Source organism: Coregonus clupeaformis, chromosome 18 (assembly GCF_020615455.1).
Source record: "Coregonus clupeaformis isolate EN_2021a chromosome 18, ASM2061545v1, whole genome shotgun sequence".
NCBI lineage: Eukaryota > Metazoa > Chordata > Actinopteri > Salmoniformes > Salmonidae > Coregonus > Coregonus clupeaformis.
In genome coordinates, this window is record NC_059209.1 from 22878881 (window position 1) to 22894287 (window position 15407).

General features: G+C 42.1%; 1 protein-coding gene across 1 annotated transcript; it reads left to right on the forward strand.

Annotated features, from left to right (window-relative positions):
• Positions 1 to 277: 277 nt before the first annotated feature.
• On the forward strand, positions 278 to 14347 carry snapc4 (small nuclear RNA activating complex, polypeptide 4). Its single transcript, XM_041862686.2, has 25 exons — positions 278 to 427; positions 763 to 897; positions 2275 to 2315; positions 2713 to 2818; positions 2931 to 2962; positions 3089 to 3229; positions 3352 to 3477; positions 3586 to 3664; positions 3790 to 3871; positions 5926 to 6027; positions 6248 to 6320; positions 6420 to 6584; positions 6853 to 7003; positions 7302 to 7408; positions 7525 to 7619; positions 7779 to 7870; positions 7965 to 8050; positions 8135 to 8596; positions 9003 to 9092; positions 9483 to 9684; positions 9830 to 9900; positions 11382 to 11438; positions 11575 to 11614; positions 11901 to 13858; positions 13952 to 14347. Exons 2-25 carry the CDS (start codon positions 777 to 779, stop codon positions 14051 to 14053), a joined length of 4581 nt encoding a protein of 1526 aa, XP_041718620.2. The 5' UTR covers positions 278 to 427; positions 763 to 776; the 3' UTR covers positions 14054 to 14347.
• Positions 14348 to 15407: the final 1060 nt, after the last annotated feature.

A 15407-nucleotide genomic window follows, 5' to 3' on the forward strand; every position in this document is an offset into this window, starting at 1 on the left:
CCTGCCGCTTTGTGGACAACGACTCCCATTGTTAGGGCGTAGAGACTCTGTGCAAGGCTGTGACGTTTACAGTGGCACTCGTGTTGCATTGTGGGTATTCATGCATTTAAAGATTACAACGTTACACTTGATTGTTTAAATCAAGGAAATAGTATTTGAGTAGGAATATTTGTTGAATATGTGTCTAAATTGTTTATACATGATAAACAATAATATAATTTTAAAAACAACAAACGTTGATTCCTTCAATTGCATTCTGGGAAATATGTTAATTCCATCCCTGTCGTTTGTAGCTCGTTGAGATGTCAAGTGAAATAGCATGCCAGCCAATTTAATTGGGATTTAGCTAGCTTAATATATTTGTTGCCACATCATATTTTATGTATAACATAAGGAGACACATCTGTTAACTTGGATGACAGTCTTGGTAAGTAGCGTTAGCAAGCTTCAGATGCTCCTGGTCAAGACTACATGGCAAGTTAGCTAAATTAGAACATACTTTTTGACGGATGCTGAAGTTGAGGGATGTTGTGTTTGCATGTCAAGGTTAGTTCAGGTGTTGTTTGCTAGTTACTAACTACGTTAGCTACCAGCAAATGTTATGTTGCTGCTCGCGCATGGGGTTGGATTCCAGCATGCTCCCCCTGCTTCCTGCCAATGTTGTCAGCTAGCTACTGTAACTTCCTGTATTTTCAATGGCTATTGTGCTAAATAAATTGGTCCCTGGTTTTGTAATCATTCATTTTACATTGTTTTTAAAAGGTGTCTCATCCATTATGTCCTCGGATGACCATCTTGCACAGAGGGAGAAACTCGAACGCCAAATTCTGGCGCTCGAGCGCACCCTTGGTCCCGAAAGCAACTCAATTGAACTATCTTCAGACAGTTGTTCATCTGGTGGGTATCTGAAGTATATTAAAGCAGTAGCGGTGCGGGGGTAAAATCACTGGGGAGCCATATTACAACCTATGTGTTGTGATAATTGCGTTTTTTGCTCTATAACCTGTTAATTCATATGCCTTGCGACCATGATATTATATATATATATATATATAGTAGGCTGAGACAATAAGAAGACAGTGGCAGAAAACCAGATAGCAACCTATGTCCAGTAAAGTCCACAAAGCATATTGCATGTACAGTAAGTGGTCTGACATTTTCGGACCACTAAACAACTATTGATTTATAACCAGTTAACGTTACCTTACCGCAAATCGCAAAGAAAACAGGAGCTTCCTCCACTATTCCAGCACCATTTCAACTTAATCAAATCACCTCTGCTTAGTCTAATAGAGTGACAACTAAAAGATACCAAAAACTATTTAGTTCAATCAACGTAAGCTAAATATGATGAGGGTGTCCATGGTTCTGATTTCTGTGCCTGACATCCTCTTCTCTTTCAAGTTAACGAAACTGTCAATCACTCTGTCACACAGTACATGCTTTTATTTTTTGTTGTCCTAGGCTACCTGGCTAAAATACTTGCTCGCTATCCTAACTTCCGTTCATGGGCAACGTTAGCTAGTTAACAGCCTTCTACATCTAGCTACATATTGAACTGCCATCCTCTTAAGGCCAGGGGCACAAAAATGTATGAATTAATGGTTGGTTCAGAATCGCCTTTATAATCATTGGCCAGTGACATACATTCAGCCTCTTGTGAATTTAAGGAAAATTATGAAACACAGAAAATTATAGTATGTTTTTTTTTATTTAATTTTTTGGGTAAATGTTTTGGGGAAGCCTGGCTTCCGTTGGCATCCATGAATACACGCCACTGTATTAGTCTTTTTGCCAGCGTGATGGCCCGTGGACTCTGGGTGGTATCCTTGGGATTAGATGGGGGGTGTTGCTTCTGCATCATTGTTGCAGTGGGTTTGCAGAGAGAGACCCTGACCCCAAGTTTTGCAGAAGTTATCTATCTAGATTTCGCCTATGGATAGTATTAAATGCATAGAAATAACGAACCATTGACTTGAATGGGAACTTCCATTCTATTAATTATATTTCTATGCATTTAATCCTATCGATAGGTGAAATCCAGATGGATAACTTTAGAAAAAATGGGCCCATGTCTAATCTTGCCTAATGACTCACCCCAAATTTAATTCCGCTGCTCTATCGATCGCTACACGTCAGTTGCAGGAGCAATGTAGATGGGTAGCCAGGCAAGGTCTAATCATAGAATGCAATTTAGTCTCCACAACTCCTTGGCTGTGTTTGCTTGGCTAACGGCTTTCTAAATGTAATTCGTTTTTTTTAAACTGTTGGCAGATGATGGATCAGACGACAATGCATCTCAACCAGAAGATTTGGTAAGACTCATTGACATTTATGTTTACATTTACATTTTAGTCATTTAGCAGACGCTCTTATCCAGAGCGACTTACAGTTAATGAGTGCATACATTATTTTTTATACCCCCGTGGAAACGAACCCACAACCCTGGCGTTGCAAACGCCATGCTCTACCAACTGAGCTACATCCCTGCCGGCCATTCCCTCCCCTACTCTGGACGACGCTGGGCCAATTGTGCGCCGCCCCATGGGTCTCCCGGTCGCGGCCGGCTACGACAGAGCCTGGATTCGAACCAGGATCTCTAGTGGCACAGCCTTAGACCACGGCGCCACTCGGGAGGTCATCACCAATAGTACCGTGTTACCATGATTTTTCTCAGGTGAATTGAGAAATAATGTTAACCTGCTCTTCTAGGGTCCTCCGGGGAACCTGGAGGCAGAGCGGGAGCGAATACAGAGAGAGATTGAAGAGTTGGAGCGCACTCTTGGCCCAGGTGCATCTAATGCTGAGATTCTGTCAGGTAGCCCTTGCCTTGTGTTCTTTAAACATGTTATGCATTGTTTCATGGATACGTTTTCCTGATAGTATACATTTCTACCATGTGTGACTTCTTTTATAATGTGTTGAAACAGATGAGGATTGCCAAGGAAGTGAAACAGAATCGGTTCGTATTGATGATCATTTTCACTATTCTAACACTCCAGTTTTCAGTTTGTCACATGATGTAAATAATGCAGTATATAAAGTGTCTGTAAAATGCCTGCCCTCTCCTTTCTCCCACATCTGGTAGAGCAAAGAGGACAGTGCTGAGGAGCTGGACCTACCCCAGAACGCAGATACATGTCTGCAAATGAACCTTGTTTATCAGGAAGTGTTGAAAGAGAAATTAGAGGAGCTGGAGCGACTATTATCAGACAATCAACAGCAACAAGTAAGAGGCCAACAACTAAAAGCATACTGCTTTTCTTAAAGGTGCAGTATGGAATCTGTGAATCTGTTAAAAGAAGCTGTGCAATGTCCATGCGATGTAATAATGTCTGTCTTTCCCTACAGAAAGAGATTATGACTCAGCTGTCTGGCACAGGAACTCCCCAGGCTACCACATCTGGACAACCCACACTGAAGCTTTTCTTGGGGAGCTTTCTGAAGCCCTATTTCAGAGATAAAGTCACATGTCTGGTAGGTATGAGTCTGCAGATTCAGTACAATATGAGCAGGGTCAGTGGGTTATAGCTTTGGTCGAAGGTATATCTCCATGTTTTAACATTACCTCTCCGATTCCCACAGGGCCCACCTGCTAATCCAGAAGCCAGGGAGAAGATGAGTAAAAGGATCAGACCTACTGACAACGTCAAGATGAAAAGATGTGAGTCTAAAAATAATAATCGTTAGACCTTAGTGCTTCTTGCATCCTTGTTATGTGACATCACCACTATGGGAATGTGACGTGGTGTCTTGATTACTTTTAAATTGGGGATTTTGTATTTTCAGGGGAAGGGTGGCAGAAGACTCTGCTGATAAATGCTGTCATCAAAGACAGCAGGAAACGCATGATACAGCCCAAGCTGTCCAAGTAAGTAAAGAGTAAAGGGTTATTGTTTTCCCCTGAAGAGTATCTTTGCAGAGTATTTTATATAAAAAAATGTATTCATCATGTACAGTGCCTATAGAAAGTCTACACCCCCTTGAGCCTATGGAAGAAGAATCTATAACACAACATTTCAACTGCAACGTTTGAACCTTTTTCACATTTTGTTGCGTTTTGAAGTGGGATTGAAATAGATGTAATTGTGATTTTTTGTCATTGATATACACAAAATACTCCATAGTGTCAGTGAAAAAAAAATGCATATTTTGTTTTACAAATCAATATAAATTAAATAACTAAAATATAGTTGTTGTATAAGTATTCACCCACTTTGTTTAGGCAAGACTAAATTAGTTCAGAAGTAAAATTTGGCTTAACAAATCACATAAGTTATATGGACTCACTCTGTGTGAAATAATAGGGGTTGACATGATTTTTGAATGACTACCCCTTCCTCTTTCCCCCATAAATACAACATCTGTAAGGTCCCAAAGTCAAGTATTGAATTTCAATCACTGATTAAACTACAAAGACCAGGGAGATTTTCGAAAGCCTCATAAAGAAGGGCAGTGATTGGTAGATGGGTTACAATAACTAATCAGACATTGAATATATATTTTAGCATGGTGAAGTTAATAGTTATGCTGTGGATTATGTATTAAACCACCCAGACACATCAAAGATTCAGTCGTCCTTCTGAACTGAGCTGCAGGACAGGAAGGAACCTGCTTAGGGATGTTACCATGAGGCCATTGGTGATTTTAAAAAGGCTACAGAGTTCAATTACATTTGAGTAATTTAACAGACGCTCTTATCCAGAGAGCGACTTACAGTTAGTGAGTGCATACATTTTACATACTGGCCCCCGTGGAAACGAACCCACAACCCTTGCGTTGCAAGCGCCATGCTCTACCAACTGAGCTACAGGGGCTGTGATTGGAGAATTGAGGATGGATCAACAACATTGTAGTGACTCCACAATAATGACCTAAATGACAAGAAGAAAAATATACAGAATAAAAAATATTCCTAAACATGAATATGTATGCAACAAGGCACTAAAGTAATACTGAAAAAAAAAAAACGTCATAGAAGCACACTTTTTGGCCTAAATGCAAAGCCTTATGTTTGGGGCATGGTGGTGGCTGCATCATGGTGTGGGTATGCTTGACATCAGCAAAGACTGGGGAGTTATTCAGGATGAGAAGAAACAGGATGGAGCTAAGCACAGGCAAAATCCTAAAGGAAAACCTGCTTCAGTCTGCTTTACCCCAGACACTGGGAGAGGAATTCACCTTTCAGCAGGACGATAAACTACAACACAAATCCAAATCTACACTGGAGTTGCTTACCAAGAAGACAGTGAATGTTCCTGAGTGGCCTAGTTACAGTTTTTACATAAATCTGCTTGAAAATCTATGGCAAGACTTGAAAATGTCTGTCTTGTCATGATCCCCAGCACTTGACAGAGCTTGAAGAATTTTGAAAATAATCATTTATAACCTTATGTATGTGCTTTGCACACCTGCCAGAGGTGTTACTAACATGTATTGACTCAGGTGAATACCTATCTATTCACGCTATAGTAGTGTTTTAGTTTTCATGAATCTTTAAAAAATGGTAGAATTTTTCTTCCACTTTGACGTTACAGAGTATTTTATGTAGATCGTTGAGGAAAAATTATAATTAAGTCTATTTCAAACCCACTTTGTAAAGTAACACATTTTGAAAAAAGTTCAAGAGGGTGTAGACTTTCTATAGATGGTTTTTGAAATGGTAATGTGTTATTCGCTCCTGTGCTTTTCAAAATGTAGCAAAACTTCAGATTTTTACACAGGGTGTACGAAATGTAGGTTAACATTTTAATGAGGATTGGTGTCTGCCCATCTGTTGGAGGCTTTAACAACTGAAAATGTTCTACTCTGTCTGAAAATAGTAGTGCAGACCGACTATCATAGCTGTTTTGTTTTATTCTTGTTGAATAGATTATTATTATTAACCCAATGGCCTTCATGAATAACAAGTTTTTTGTCTCATAGGGTAGAATACCTTACACAGAAAATGGTCAAAGCTGAAAACGTGGAAAAGCAAATCCTGCGGAAACAAATCACTGAAATTGAAAAGGACATTGAGGCCATCAGGTGAGTCCCATCATAACTCTTTAATGGGTAATAATGACCTAGCCTATTAATTCCAAGATGAGTCAGGTTATCTTGTCAGACAGGTCTGTTTTGTGTTTGTTCTCACTTTACATGAAGAGATTAGATGGATTTGAATTGTTTAATCAATATGTATTGTAATGTTTATTCCTGAGTCAAACCATTGCTGTTTAACTGTTGCCGGATCTGCTTTACCTTGCAGTGCATTGAAGGAGGATGAGCTGCTGGCTGGCCGCTATGATGACCATGACTGGCAAAAGATTTCCAATATTGATGTGGGTTGAGTAACTTCTGTCATCTCCCCCATTCATATGTTTGTTTTCCTATTGTTAAAAAGGCTTAAGTGTTGATGCTAAAATCTTATTCCTATCCAGTTTGAAGGCATCCGTGAAGCTGAGGACATAAAAAGCTTTTGGCAGAACTACCTGCATCCCTCCATTAACAAAGCCAGTTGGAAGGAAGACGAAATTGAGATGCTCAAGAAAGTCGCTGTAAAATATGGACACCACAACTGGGATCAGATTGCTGATAAACTTGGGGTAAGAGCAGACAGATAGGATTGGCCAATCATGACTCATGGTCATTACCCCTTCCTATCAGTGGGATCCAGAGGTGCTAGTTCCAGTCCTGATTTGCACAGTTTTATTGATTGGGCTTTGTTTAGAGACAAGTGCCTGATACTGAACTGTTAAGTTTCTCGGTAGTAGGTAGATCAAGTGTAATTCCCTGAACGTCTAACACAACCCATTTCTTTGAATGTGTAAACCATTCAGTATTATCCATTCCCCCCCTGTCTGTCACACACAGACCAACAGGACAGCCTTCATGTGTCTCCAGACGTACCAGCGCTACATCTGCACCGACTTCAGGAGGAGGAAGTGGGGCGGCGTGGAGGACGAGATCCTCAGAGAGCTGGTTGAGAAGATGCGTATCGGGAACTACATTCCTTACACCCAGAGTAAGTCCCCACCACCCAGTGTACACCCTGGGTTTTATGCATTAAATATGTTAGTGTTCGTGCACATCGATGACGGTTGTTCTTATTGTTGGCCCCAGCTTATGTCCCCTTCATTGTAAGGCTCCAGTGGGGCGTAAAGCTCTCGGGATACTACTGTCCCCTGCTCTACTCTACTAATTATTTTCTCTAGACAAAGTGCTTGTTCAATACAAGATACTGTAGCTTGTTGCGGTAGTGCATTGTGTGTTGGGTTCTGGAAATTTCACTTGCTTTCTCCGTGATTTCTGTTTTACTCCAGTCTCCTATTTCATGGAGGGCCGGGATTCATGCCAGCTGATGTATCGGTGGACTCAGGTTCTGGACCCCACCCTCAAAAAAGGCTATTGGTCTAAAGAAGAAGATGAGGTATGGTCAGGAGGGTTTGGGGCATTTTTGTTGTGAAATTGATGTGGTTACAAGGACATTTTGAGAAGTCCCGATATGTATAGTTATTTGATAATATAAGTTGGTTGTTGTTGCAGATGCTACTGAGAGCAGTGGCTAAATACGGGGTGGGGAACTGGTGGAAAATCCGTCAGGATGTGCCTGGCAGAAATGATGGCCAGTGTAGGGACAGGTGAGGACTAACATGGACTGATCGATAATGCCAATATATTGACCAAACTCTCACAACATTCACTGACCATTTCCCTGATTGCCACCCCATTTTAGTTAACTCAAACTTTAAAAAGTGTTAGAACATACTGTCACTGACAAACTTTGTTTTATTCTGTAGGTATGTGGACGTCCTGATTGGGAACGTGAAGAAGGGGCCCTTTGACGAGAAGGAAAAGGCACAGCTCAGACGATTGGTGGAGAAATATGGACGTAGGAACTGTTATAGAAAGCTGACTATTTCAAAACAATCCATCATCTTTCTTGATAATAATCGTCTTACAGTTAATTTTGTCCCTTTTTATAGGTAAATGGTCTAAGATAGCTGCCGAGATCCCCAACAGAATTGACTGCCAGGTCCTTCAACAGTGGAGGCGAATGACAGGGTACAAGGTGAGTGTTGACTATGTAGCCTTTATGTCCCCCTTAACTCAATCTGTGACACTGGACACAGTTAAGTCTTGTTTTTGTAAACAGCCCAGACCTCAGAGGGACAAAAGGAAAAGAGCATTGCAGAGAAGGAGAAAGACAGCGGCTGTGAGGAGCATCAAGAGTAGGCTGATGAGGCTAGACGATGATGTGCACTCGAGCTCCGATGAGGAGGAGAACGTTGAGATGGAGTTTATGGACAGTGACGACGAGAAGAAACAGCAGAAGTTCTTTGATCTGTCTGATCAGGAAAGTGACATTATCGAAGACTACACCCAACCAGACATAGAGCAATGGATCCCCATGCCAGAGAAGGAGTTTGAAGGGCTGGGGAAGGTGAGGAGCATGATGGTTGAACGGCCCAGCAAGAATACAATGCAAGAGCAGGCAGCGACGGACAGCCAGGCCGCAGCACGCAAGTTCACAATGGTACGCTCCACCATCCTGGACCGCTTTGGCAAGCCTGCTGCCACTGTCATTGGACAAAACCCCCCAATCCTAGCAAAGAAGGTACCGGCATTTATTTATTTATAAACAATCATGTGAGGTGTTGCATCATTATGTGTAACGTTAGAACTTATGCACATTTTCAACACCTGTCCCTATTGTCATTTTGTTCCCACTGTCTCTGCTGTGGCTCTGCAACAGCAACCATAAATATTGACTTCATCAGAGTATTACAAAACAGGATCATTAAGCTAGGCAGTTAACATGAATAAACATTGAAACATGAATCAGCTGTTTGGAGTGTGGAGTCAATTACACCATGCTCATTTAAAGTGAGTGTCTCTGTTTATAAACTCTGAAATATGATTATTATTTTAGAATATGTAGGAAAGTTAGCAAGCTAAGCCATTGATCCTGCTTTGTGACGTAAAGTAGCATGTGACATTCTCTGTATGTGTTCCTTCTAAAGGATTATAACAGTGACCTGGCCATGCTCAAGGTGTGCTACGGAGAGGTGAGAAACATAATCGCTTGGAAGAAAACCAATGCCACAAAACACGTAAGTCGCCAGGTGACGCTCCCAAAAAAAGATCTATATTTTCATTGAGCCTCTCTTTGTGGTGAAGCAAGTGTTTTAATTGCTTTTTGTCCCAAACAAAGATGTTTCCAGTGGGAACATTTTTATTCATTTGTCCGTATAAATGTTAATAAAATATGTTGATTATTATTAGAATACATCAATACATCTGACCATTTCATACAAATACGTAGATTATAAACTGTTGAATCAAGGTTAGAAGGGAGTGAAAAAATATGTTGTCGTCATAGTTGTGTGCTCAACGCTTTAGTTGCATGGCCCACCTAGATCAATCTATGACACAGATGAAGCTTTGTTTATACAGAGGTCTTCTCCTTGTAAAGCCTGTGATGCATGTCTTCTGTTTTCTAGCCCATGTATTTGTCTCTGCAGAAAAACAGTGGGTCTATGAGCGGTGACCAGGGGACGCCCCACAATTCCTCAAGGCAAAAGGACTCCTCTGCCAAAAGTGAAACCTGCACCACTCTTAACTATTCCCTTCAGTTGGCAGTCACTCCCTGGGTGGGCAATGTGCTTATACCGCCACCACTCTTTTCAAACAAGCGCCGTGAAGGTACTTTATGAGATGTCAAGGCAATAAGTCACAACTTCTCTCTCACTTGTAGAAAAGGACTATTTGCATTTTGTTCGTTTCATAAGAGTTGTTTCAGGACTGAACCAATGACTTGACTTGATCCTACGATCTCTTGTTTTTGTAGCGGACATGGTGCGAGAGAGAGCAGAGAGCATTGGACTCACCAATACCCCAGTGTTCTTGTTCTTTCTGCAGGTAGGGAATGAACCCACAAATACAACACTTTCTATGAATGAGCACAATTATGTCATTTCATATTATGCCAGTCAGGTTTTACTTAAGGATGCAAGCTCCTAGGCCAGCGTTTCCCAAACTAGGGGTCGCGATCGCCTGATTTGAAAATAGGGTCGCGAGAGAAACTCTAAAAATAAATAAATAAAATGGTGCTTGGTTCATAGAACCGGTGTACCTTAGTAACCTCCGGTAGCCACTTGATGTGGTTGTAATAAACGGGGGGGTTCTGTTTTCTTCCTAAAAATGTGCCTCTATCTTTTGAACCGTTTAAGCTACAAAATATTATGAGCCCATCACTGAAAGATAAGACTCTCAGGAACACATACACTGAGTGTACAAAACATTAAGGACACCTGCTCTATCCATGACATAGCCTGACCAGGTGAATCCAGGTGAAAGCTATGATCCCTTATTGATGTCACCTGTTAAATCCACTTCAATGAGTGCAGATACAGGGGAGGAGACAGGTTAAAGAAGGATTTTTAAGTCTTGAGACAATTGAGACATGGATTGTGTATGTGTACCATTCCGAGGGAGAATGGGCAAGACAAAGTACTTAAGTGCCTTTGAACGGGGTATGGTAGTAGGTGCCAGGCGCACCGGTTTGTATCAAGAACTGCAACGCTGCTGGGTTTTTCACCCTCAACAGTTTCCCGTGTGCATCAAGAATGGTCCACCGGCCAAAGGCCATCCAGCCAACTTGACACAACTGTGGGAAGCATTGTAGTCAACATGGGCCAGCATCCCTGTGGAACGCTTTTGACACCTTGTAGAGTCCATGCCCCGACGAGGCTGTTCAACTCAATATTAGTAAGGTGTCCTTAATGTTTTGTACACTCAGTGTATATTTACCCACAAGCGGCACATGACTCATTAGAACAGAGTGAACAGACCAGGCACTAAATCAGACTGATCAATGATGTTCTTTTCTACACAAAAGATCATTCAAAATTATTGCCTGATGATTTTCTGAACTTCCCAATATCTTTCTGATGCATTTCAGTCACTTCAAACCATACTTCCTTCAGATTGAAATACTGTTCTGTCAAAAGTAGTGTCAGACTGATTTGTAAAAGACTGTCATAGCCCAAATTTAAAAAGTAAACATTGGCCGCTGATTACATTATTATTATTTTATATAAAAATGGGGTCGCTGGCCAAAACAGTTTGGGGACCCCTGACGTAGGCCTATGCAGATATTATGGCCAGTAACATACAGGAAAGATTGAACACATTTTACAACAAATGTTCTTTATTGGCATATCAAGAGCACATGACTAGCTATTATGGTACACAATGAATGCATCATAACATCAGCCCAGAATATCTGAAAAAGGTTAACTGATTATAATACCATATTTTGAATCCATTGTCAGCTGATCCTGATAGTATGACCAATGTATTATGCATTGTTCATTTTCTAATGTTGTGATCTGAAACAGGTCCTCCGTGTAGATGCAGAAGGCTGTAAGCAGATAATTAAAATGCGTAACAAACAAGTGAGTATAATTTACCACACTATAAACAAAAAGTTATCATACTTTACAACCTTTATACGGTTTTACATTTTTCTACTTATAATCAATTTGAACAGGGCTTATTGTGACAATTGTGATGTCAATTTATCTGTTTCAGGCTGTACTCATGGGACACAAATCTTGGGAAGCGAATCAGGGTAACATTATATTTGTATATGGCCTTGAATATGTCATACCCTGTGAAAGTGACGGCCACTTCTGCTTTACTTCTGTATCGTTTACTATGCTGAGGGGCAGTCACTTCCTGGTTACTTTCAGGTTATTTTTACCACCCAAAATCACTTATACATTAGCTAAGAGCCTCAGTACTCAGATCAGTGATGGTCAACTGCAAAAGTATATTTTTAATAAATCTATTAATCGATATTACATTTATAATGCGAGTTTAATGTAAATGCCCCTGTTTTTATTGACTTTTTCTAGCTTCATTGAAAAAACCAAAGCTACGCCATGGTCCCAGAACAGTGGCCAGTATGCTGAACCAGAAGGGAAAGGAGCAGCAGAACAGTCAGCAGCAGAACAGTCAACTTGTGATGATGATTCCTCAGACCTTTGTCATTGCACAGCCTGTAGTACAGTCCATCCCACATCCTGCGGTCCCCTCCACTCCAACTTCCAGACAACAACTCATGCCTTCCACACTTACCCAACTTGGACCCTCTACCCCCATCCTACCCATACCCTTCACACCTGGTCAACCTGTACCCTCTACCCCCAGCCGACCTATACCCTCCACACCTGGTCAACCTGTACCCTCTACCCCCAGCCGACCTATACCCTCCACACCTGGTCAACCTGTACCCTCTACCCCCAGCCGACCTATACCCTCCACACCTGGTCAACCTGTACCCTCTACCCCCATCCTAACCATACCCTCCACACCTGGTCAACCTGTACCCTCTATCCCCAGCCGACCTATACCCTCCACACCTGGTCAACCTGTACCCTCTACCCCCATCCTACCCATACCCTCCACACCTGGTCAACCTGTACCCTCTACCCCCAGCCGACCTATACCCTCCACACCTGGTCAACCTGTACCCTCTACCCCCAGCCGACCTATACTCCCTGCTCCCATCCAATCCTCAACTACAATAGACAGGGTGAATGAGGAGGCAAATGAGAATCATTCAGGAAAAAAACGCATTCGCAAACCTACTGAGAAAGCACAGGCCCTCAAGGAGGCCAAGAATGCTGCAATTGCTAAAAAGTCAGTGGAAGAGTCGCCCAAACGCAAGAAAGCCCGTACGCGAAGTCCTCCCAAAGAGAGCATAGTTGTCCAACCTTCTAACGTGGTTCTGTCCCCTCCACAAACTGCCTGGGTCCTGACGCCCATTGGACTTGTGCCAATCAGTGGCATTGGCATCCAGATGACACCTCGGAATCTACCAGCAAATGCTTTTGCACCTGCTTGTCCATCTATTATTATCAACCAGCAAGTACCTCTAACACTAAATGCTGCTGCAGCACAGGCCTCTCCCAATATGACCTATGTCTGCCCATGTCCCTCTACCCCTGAAGACCCATCTGCCCTCATGGTATCTCCTGCCTCATCCATAGGACAGGGAACTGCCTCCCCATCTGTGTTAACCTCTCTCTCCACCTCCACTACCTTCAGCAACACTGCTCCAAGACTGACCAACCCAGTGAACAGCGTGAGAATAACTAACCCAGTCATGCAGACTGTGGCAACCGCTGGTCCTCAGCTCAATGCAGTTTCACCTGTTCTCTCTGTTCGCATGAACACTGTCATCTCGGCTCCCATTAGACCACAGACTGGACCTCCGCAGGCTTTAGTCCTCAACGTCCCTCCAAGCTCCCTTCCAGCCTCATTCCCACAGAGGGGAGCCCTCCGAATCGTGCAGCTTAACCCCCCTAAACGTGTCCCTCCACCCCGCAATCCGGAGCTAATACAGTTTGATCCCAACCTGATGTTCATGGAGGACCCGGCACAAGTGAGAGAGTGGTTGAGCGGCAAGCGAGGAGTTGCGCTTCCGGATTTGGATGTCACTCTGCCCTACCTACCCCCCTTTGTCAGTAGCCTTAATACCCTGTCGGGCCTCCTGAAATGTAAAACGACTTTGGCAATTAGTGCAATGCTGGTCCTGCCTCCAGAGGAGAAAGAGAACCAGGAAGAGCAGCAGCAGGTAGCTGCAGTGCGGAGATTTGTAGCAGAGCGCTTCAGCCATAACCCAGGCTATCTGCTCCTGAAGGCTCGCTTCTTGTCCTGTTTCACCATGCCTGCTCTTCTGGCTACTATCAATCCAGTCAAACTCTCCAAGTCCCCCACGCCGGACCACAGTGATGTGGAGGAGGAACCTTTCAGAAACCGTCCAGGGGAGCAGACAGATACTGGGTATGAACAGCCAACAACACTCCAGGTGAGTTCAGTCTCAAACCATGTGTTCGATACACTGCAATGCTGTCCTCTTCTTTCACTGAACCACTGAGCTTGTGTTATGATCTTTTCTCAGGCCCCTCTGCTAAGCACTGACGGAACAGGACCTCCTGCCACCTTCTTCTCTGGAATCACCACAAGAAATAAAAGCCGCTACCTCAACACGGACACAGAGTAAATGGAATCGTTTTGGAATGACGTGTGGTCTTACGGGTTAACCAGGTTTTATGTTTGAAAGTTCTTTCCAATTTTGTTGTGATATCACTGTCATAGAAAGCGATGTTACTGGAATTGATAGAGGATAGCAGTGGATAGCTGTATTCTAAGATGTCACTCAATACAGAATAGTTCAGAAGAATTTTAAGCTGTTGAAATTGAACTAAAGCAGCCTTTTCTTAGTCAAGATCACTTTGAGTCAAAATGCAAGCTGAGATCTACCACTCAGATAAAAAAATAAATACATGACTTAAAAAACGTAAGCCTATGCAACATTACCCAATTAAAAAACAGTTATGTAGCAATGAGGTTTGTGCAGTAGGCTATAGGCCCCAATACATTATCACTGCATATTGGTTCTGCGTGAATTACCCTGCCAATGTTCTTAGACCATTTTGATATATATATATATATATATATATATATATATATATATATATATATACAGTGAGGGAAAAAGTATTTGATCCCCTGCTGATTTTGTACGTTTGCCCACTGACAATGAAATGATCAGTCTATAATTTTAATGGTAGGTTTATTTGAACAATGAGAGACAGAATAACAACAACAAAATCCAGAAAAATGCATTTAAAAAATGTTATAAATTGATTTGCATTTTAATGAGGGAAATAAGTATTTGACCCCATCTCAATCAGAAAGATTTCTGGCTCCCAGGTGTCTTTTATACAGGTAACGAGTTGAGATTAGGAGCACACTCTTAAAGGGAGTGCTCCTAATCTCAGCTTGTTACCTGTATAAAAGACACCTGTCCACAGAAGCAATCAATCAATCAGATTCCAAACTCTCCACCATGGCCAAGACCAAAGAGCTCTCCAAGGATGTCAGGGACAAGATTGTAGACCTACACAAGGCTGGAATGGGCTACAAGACCATCGCCAAGCAGCTTGGTGAGAAGGTGACAACAGTTGGTACGATTATTCGCAAATGGAAGAAACACAAAAGAACTGTCAATCTCCCTCGGCCTGGGGCTCTATGCAAGATCTCACCTCGTGGAATCTTGCATAAAATGCAAATTAATTACTTAAAAATTATACAATGTGATTTTCTGGATTTTTGTTTTAGATTCCGTCTCTCACAGTTGAAGTGTACCTATGATAAAAATTACAGACCTCTACATGCTTTGTAAGTAGGAAAACCTGCAAAATCGGCAGTGTATCAAATACTTGTTCTCCCCACTGTATATGTATATATATGTATGTATATATATATATATATATAAAAAACACACACACAGTACCAGTCAAAGGTTTGGACACACCCACTGTGTCTTTGTGATATGCAGAGTAGGTGAACGG

Coding starts and splice junctions, on each gene's coding strand:
- snapc4 (XM_041862686.2), top strand. CDS start 777: ATGTCCTCGGATGACCATCTTGCACAGAGGGAGAAACTCGAACGCCAA. Junction 898..2,274: donor TTCAGACAGTTGTTCATCTG/GTGGGTATCTGA, acceptor AACTGTTGGCAG/ATGATGGATCAGACGACAAT. Junction 3,230..3,351: donor CAGACAATCAACAGCAACAA/GTAAGAGGCCAA, acceptor CTTTCCCTACAG/AAAGAGATTATGACTCAGCT.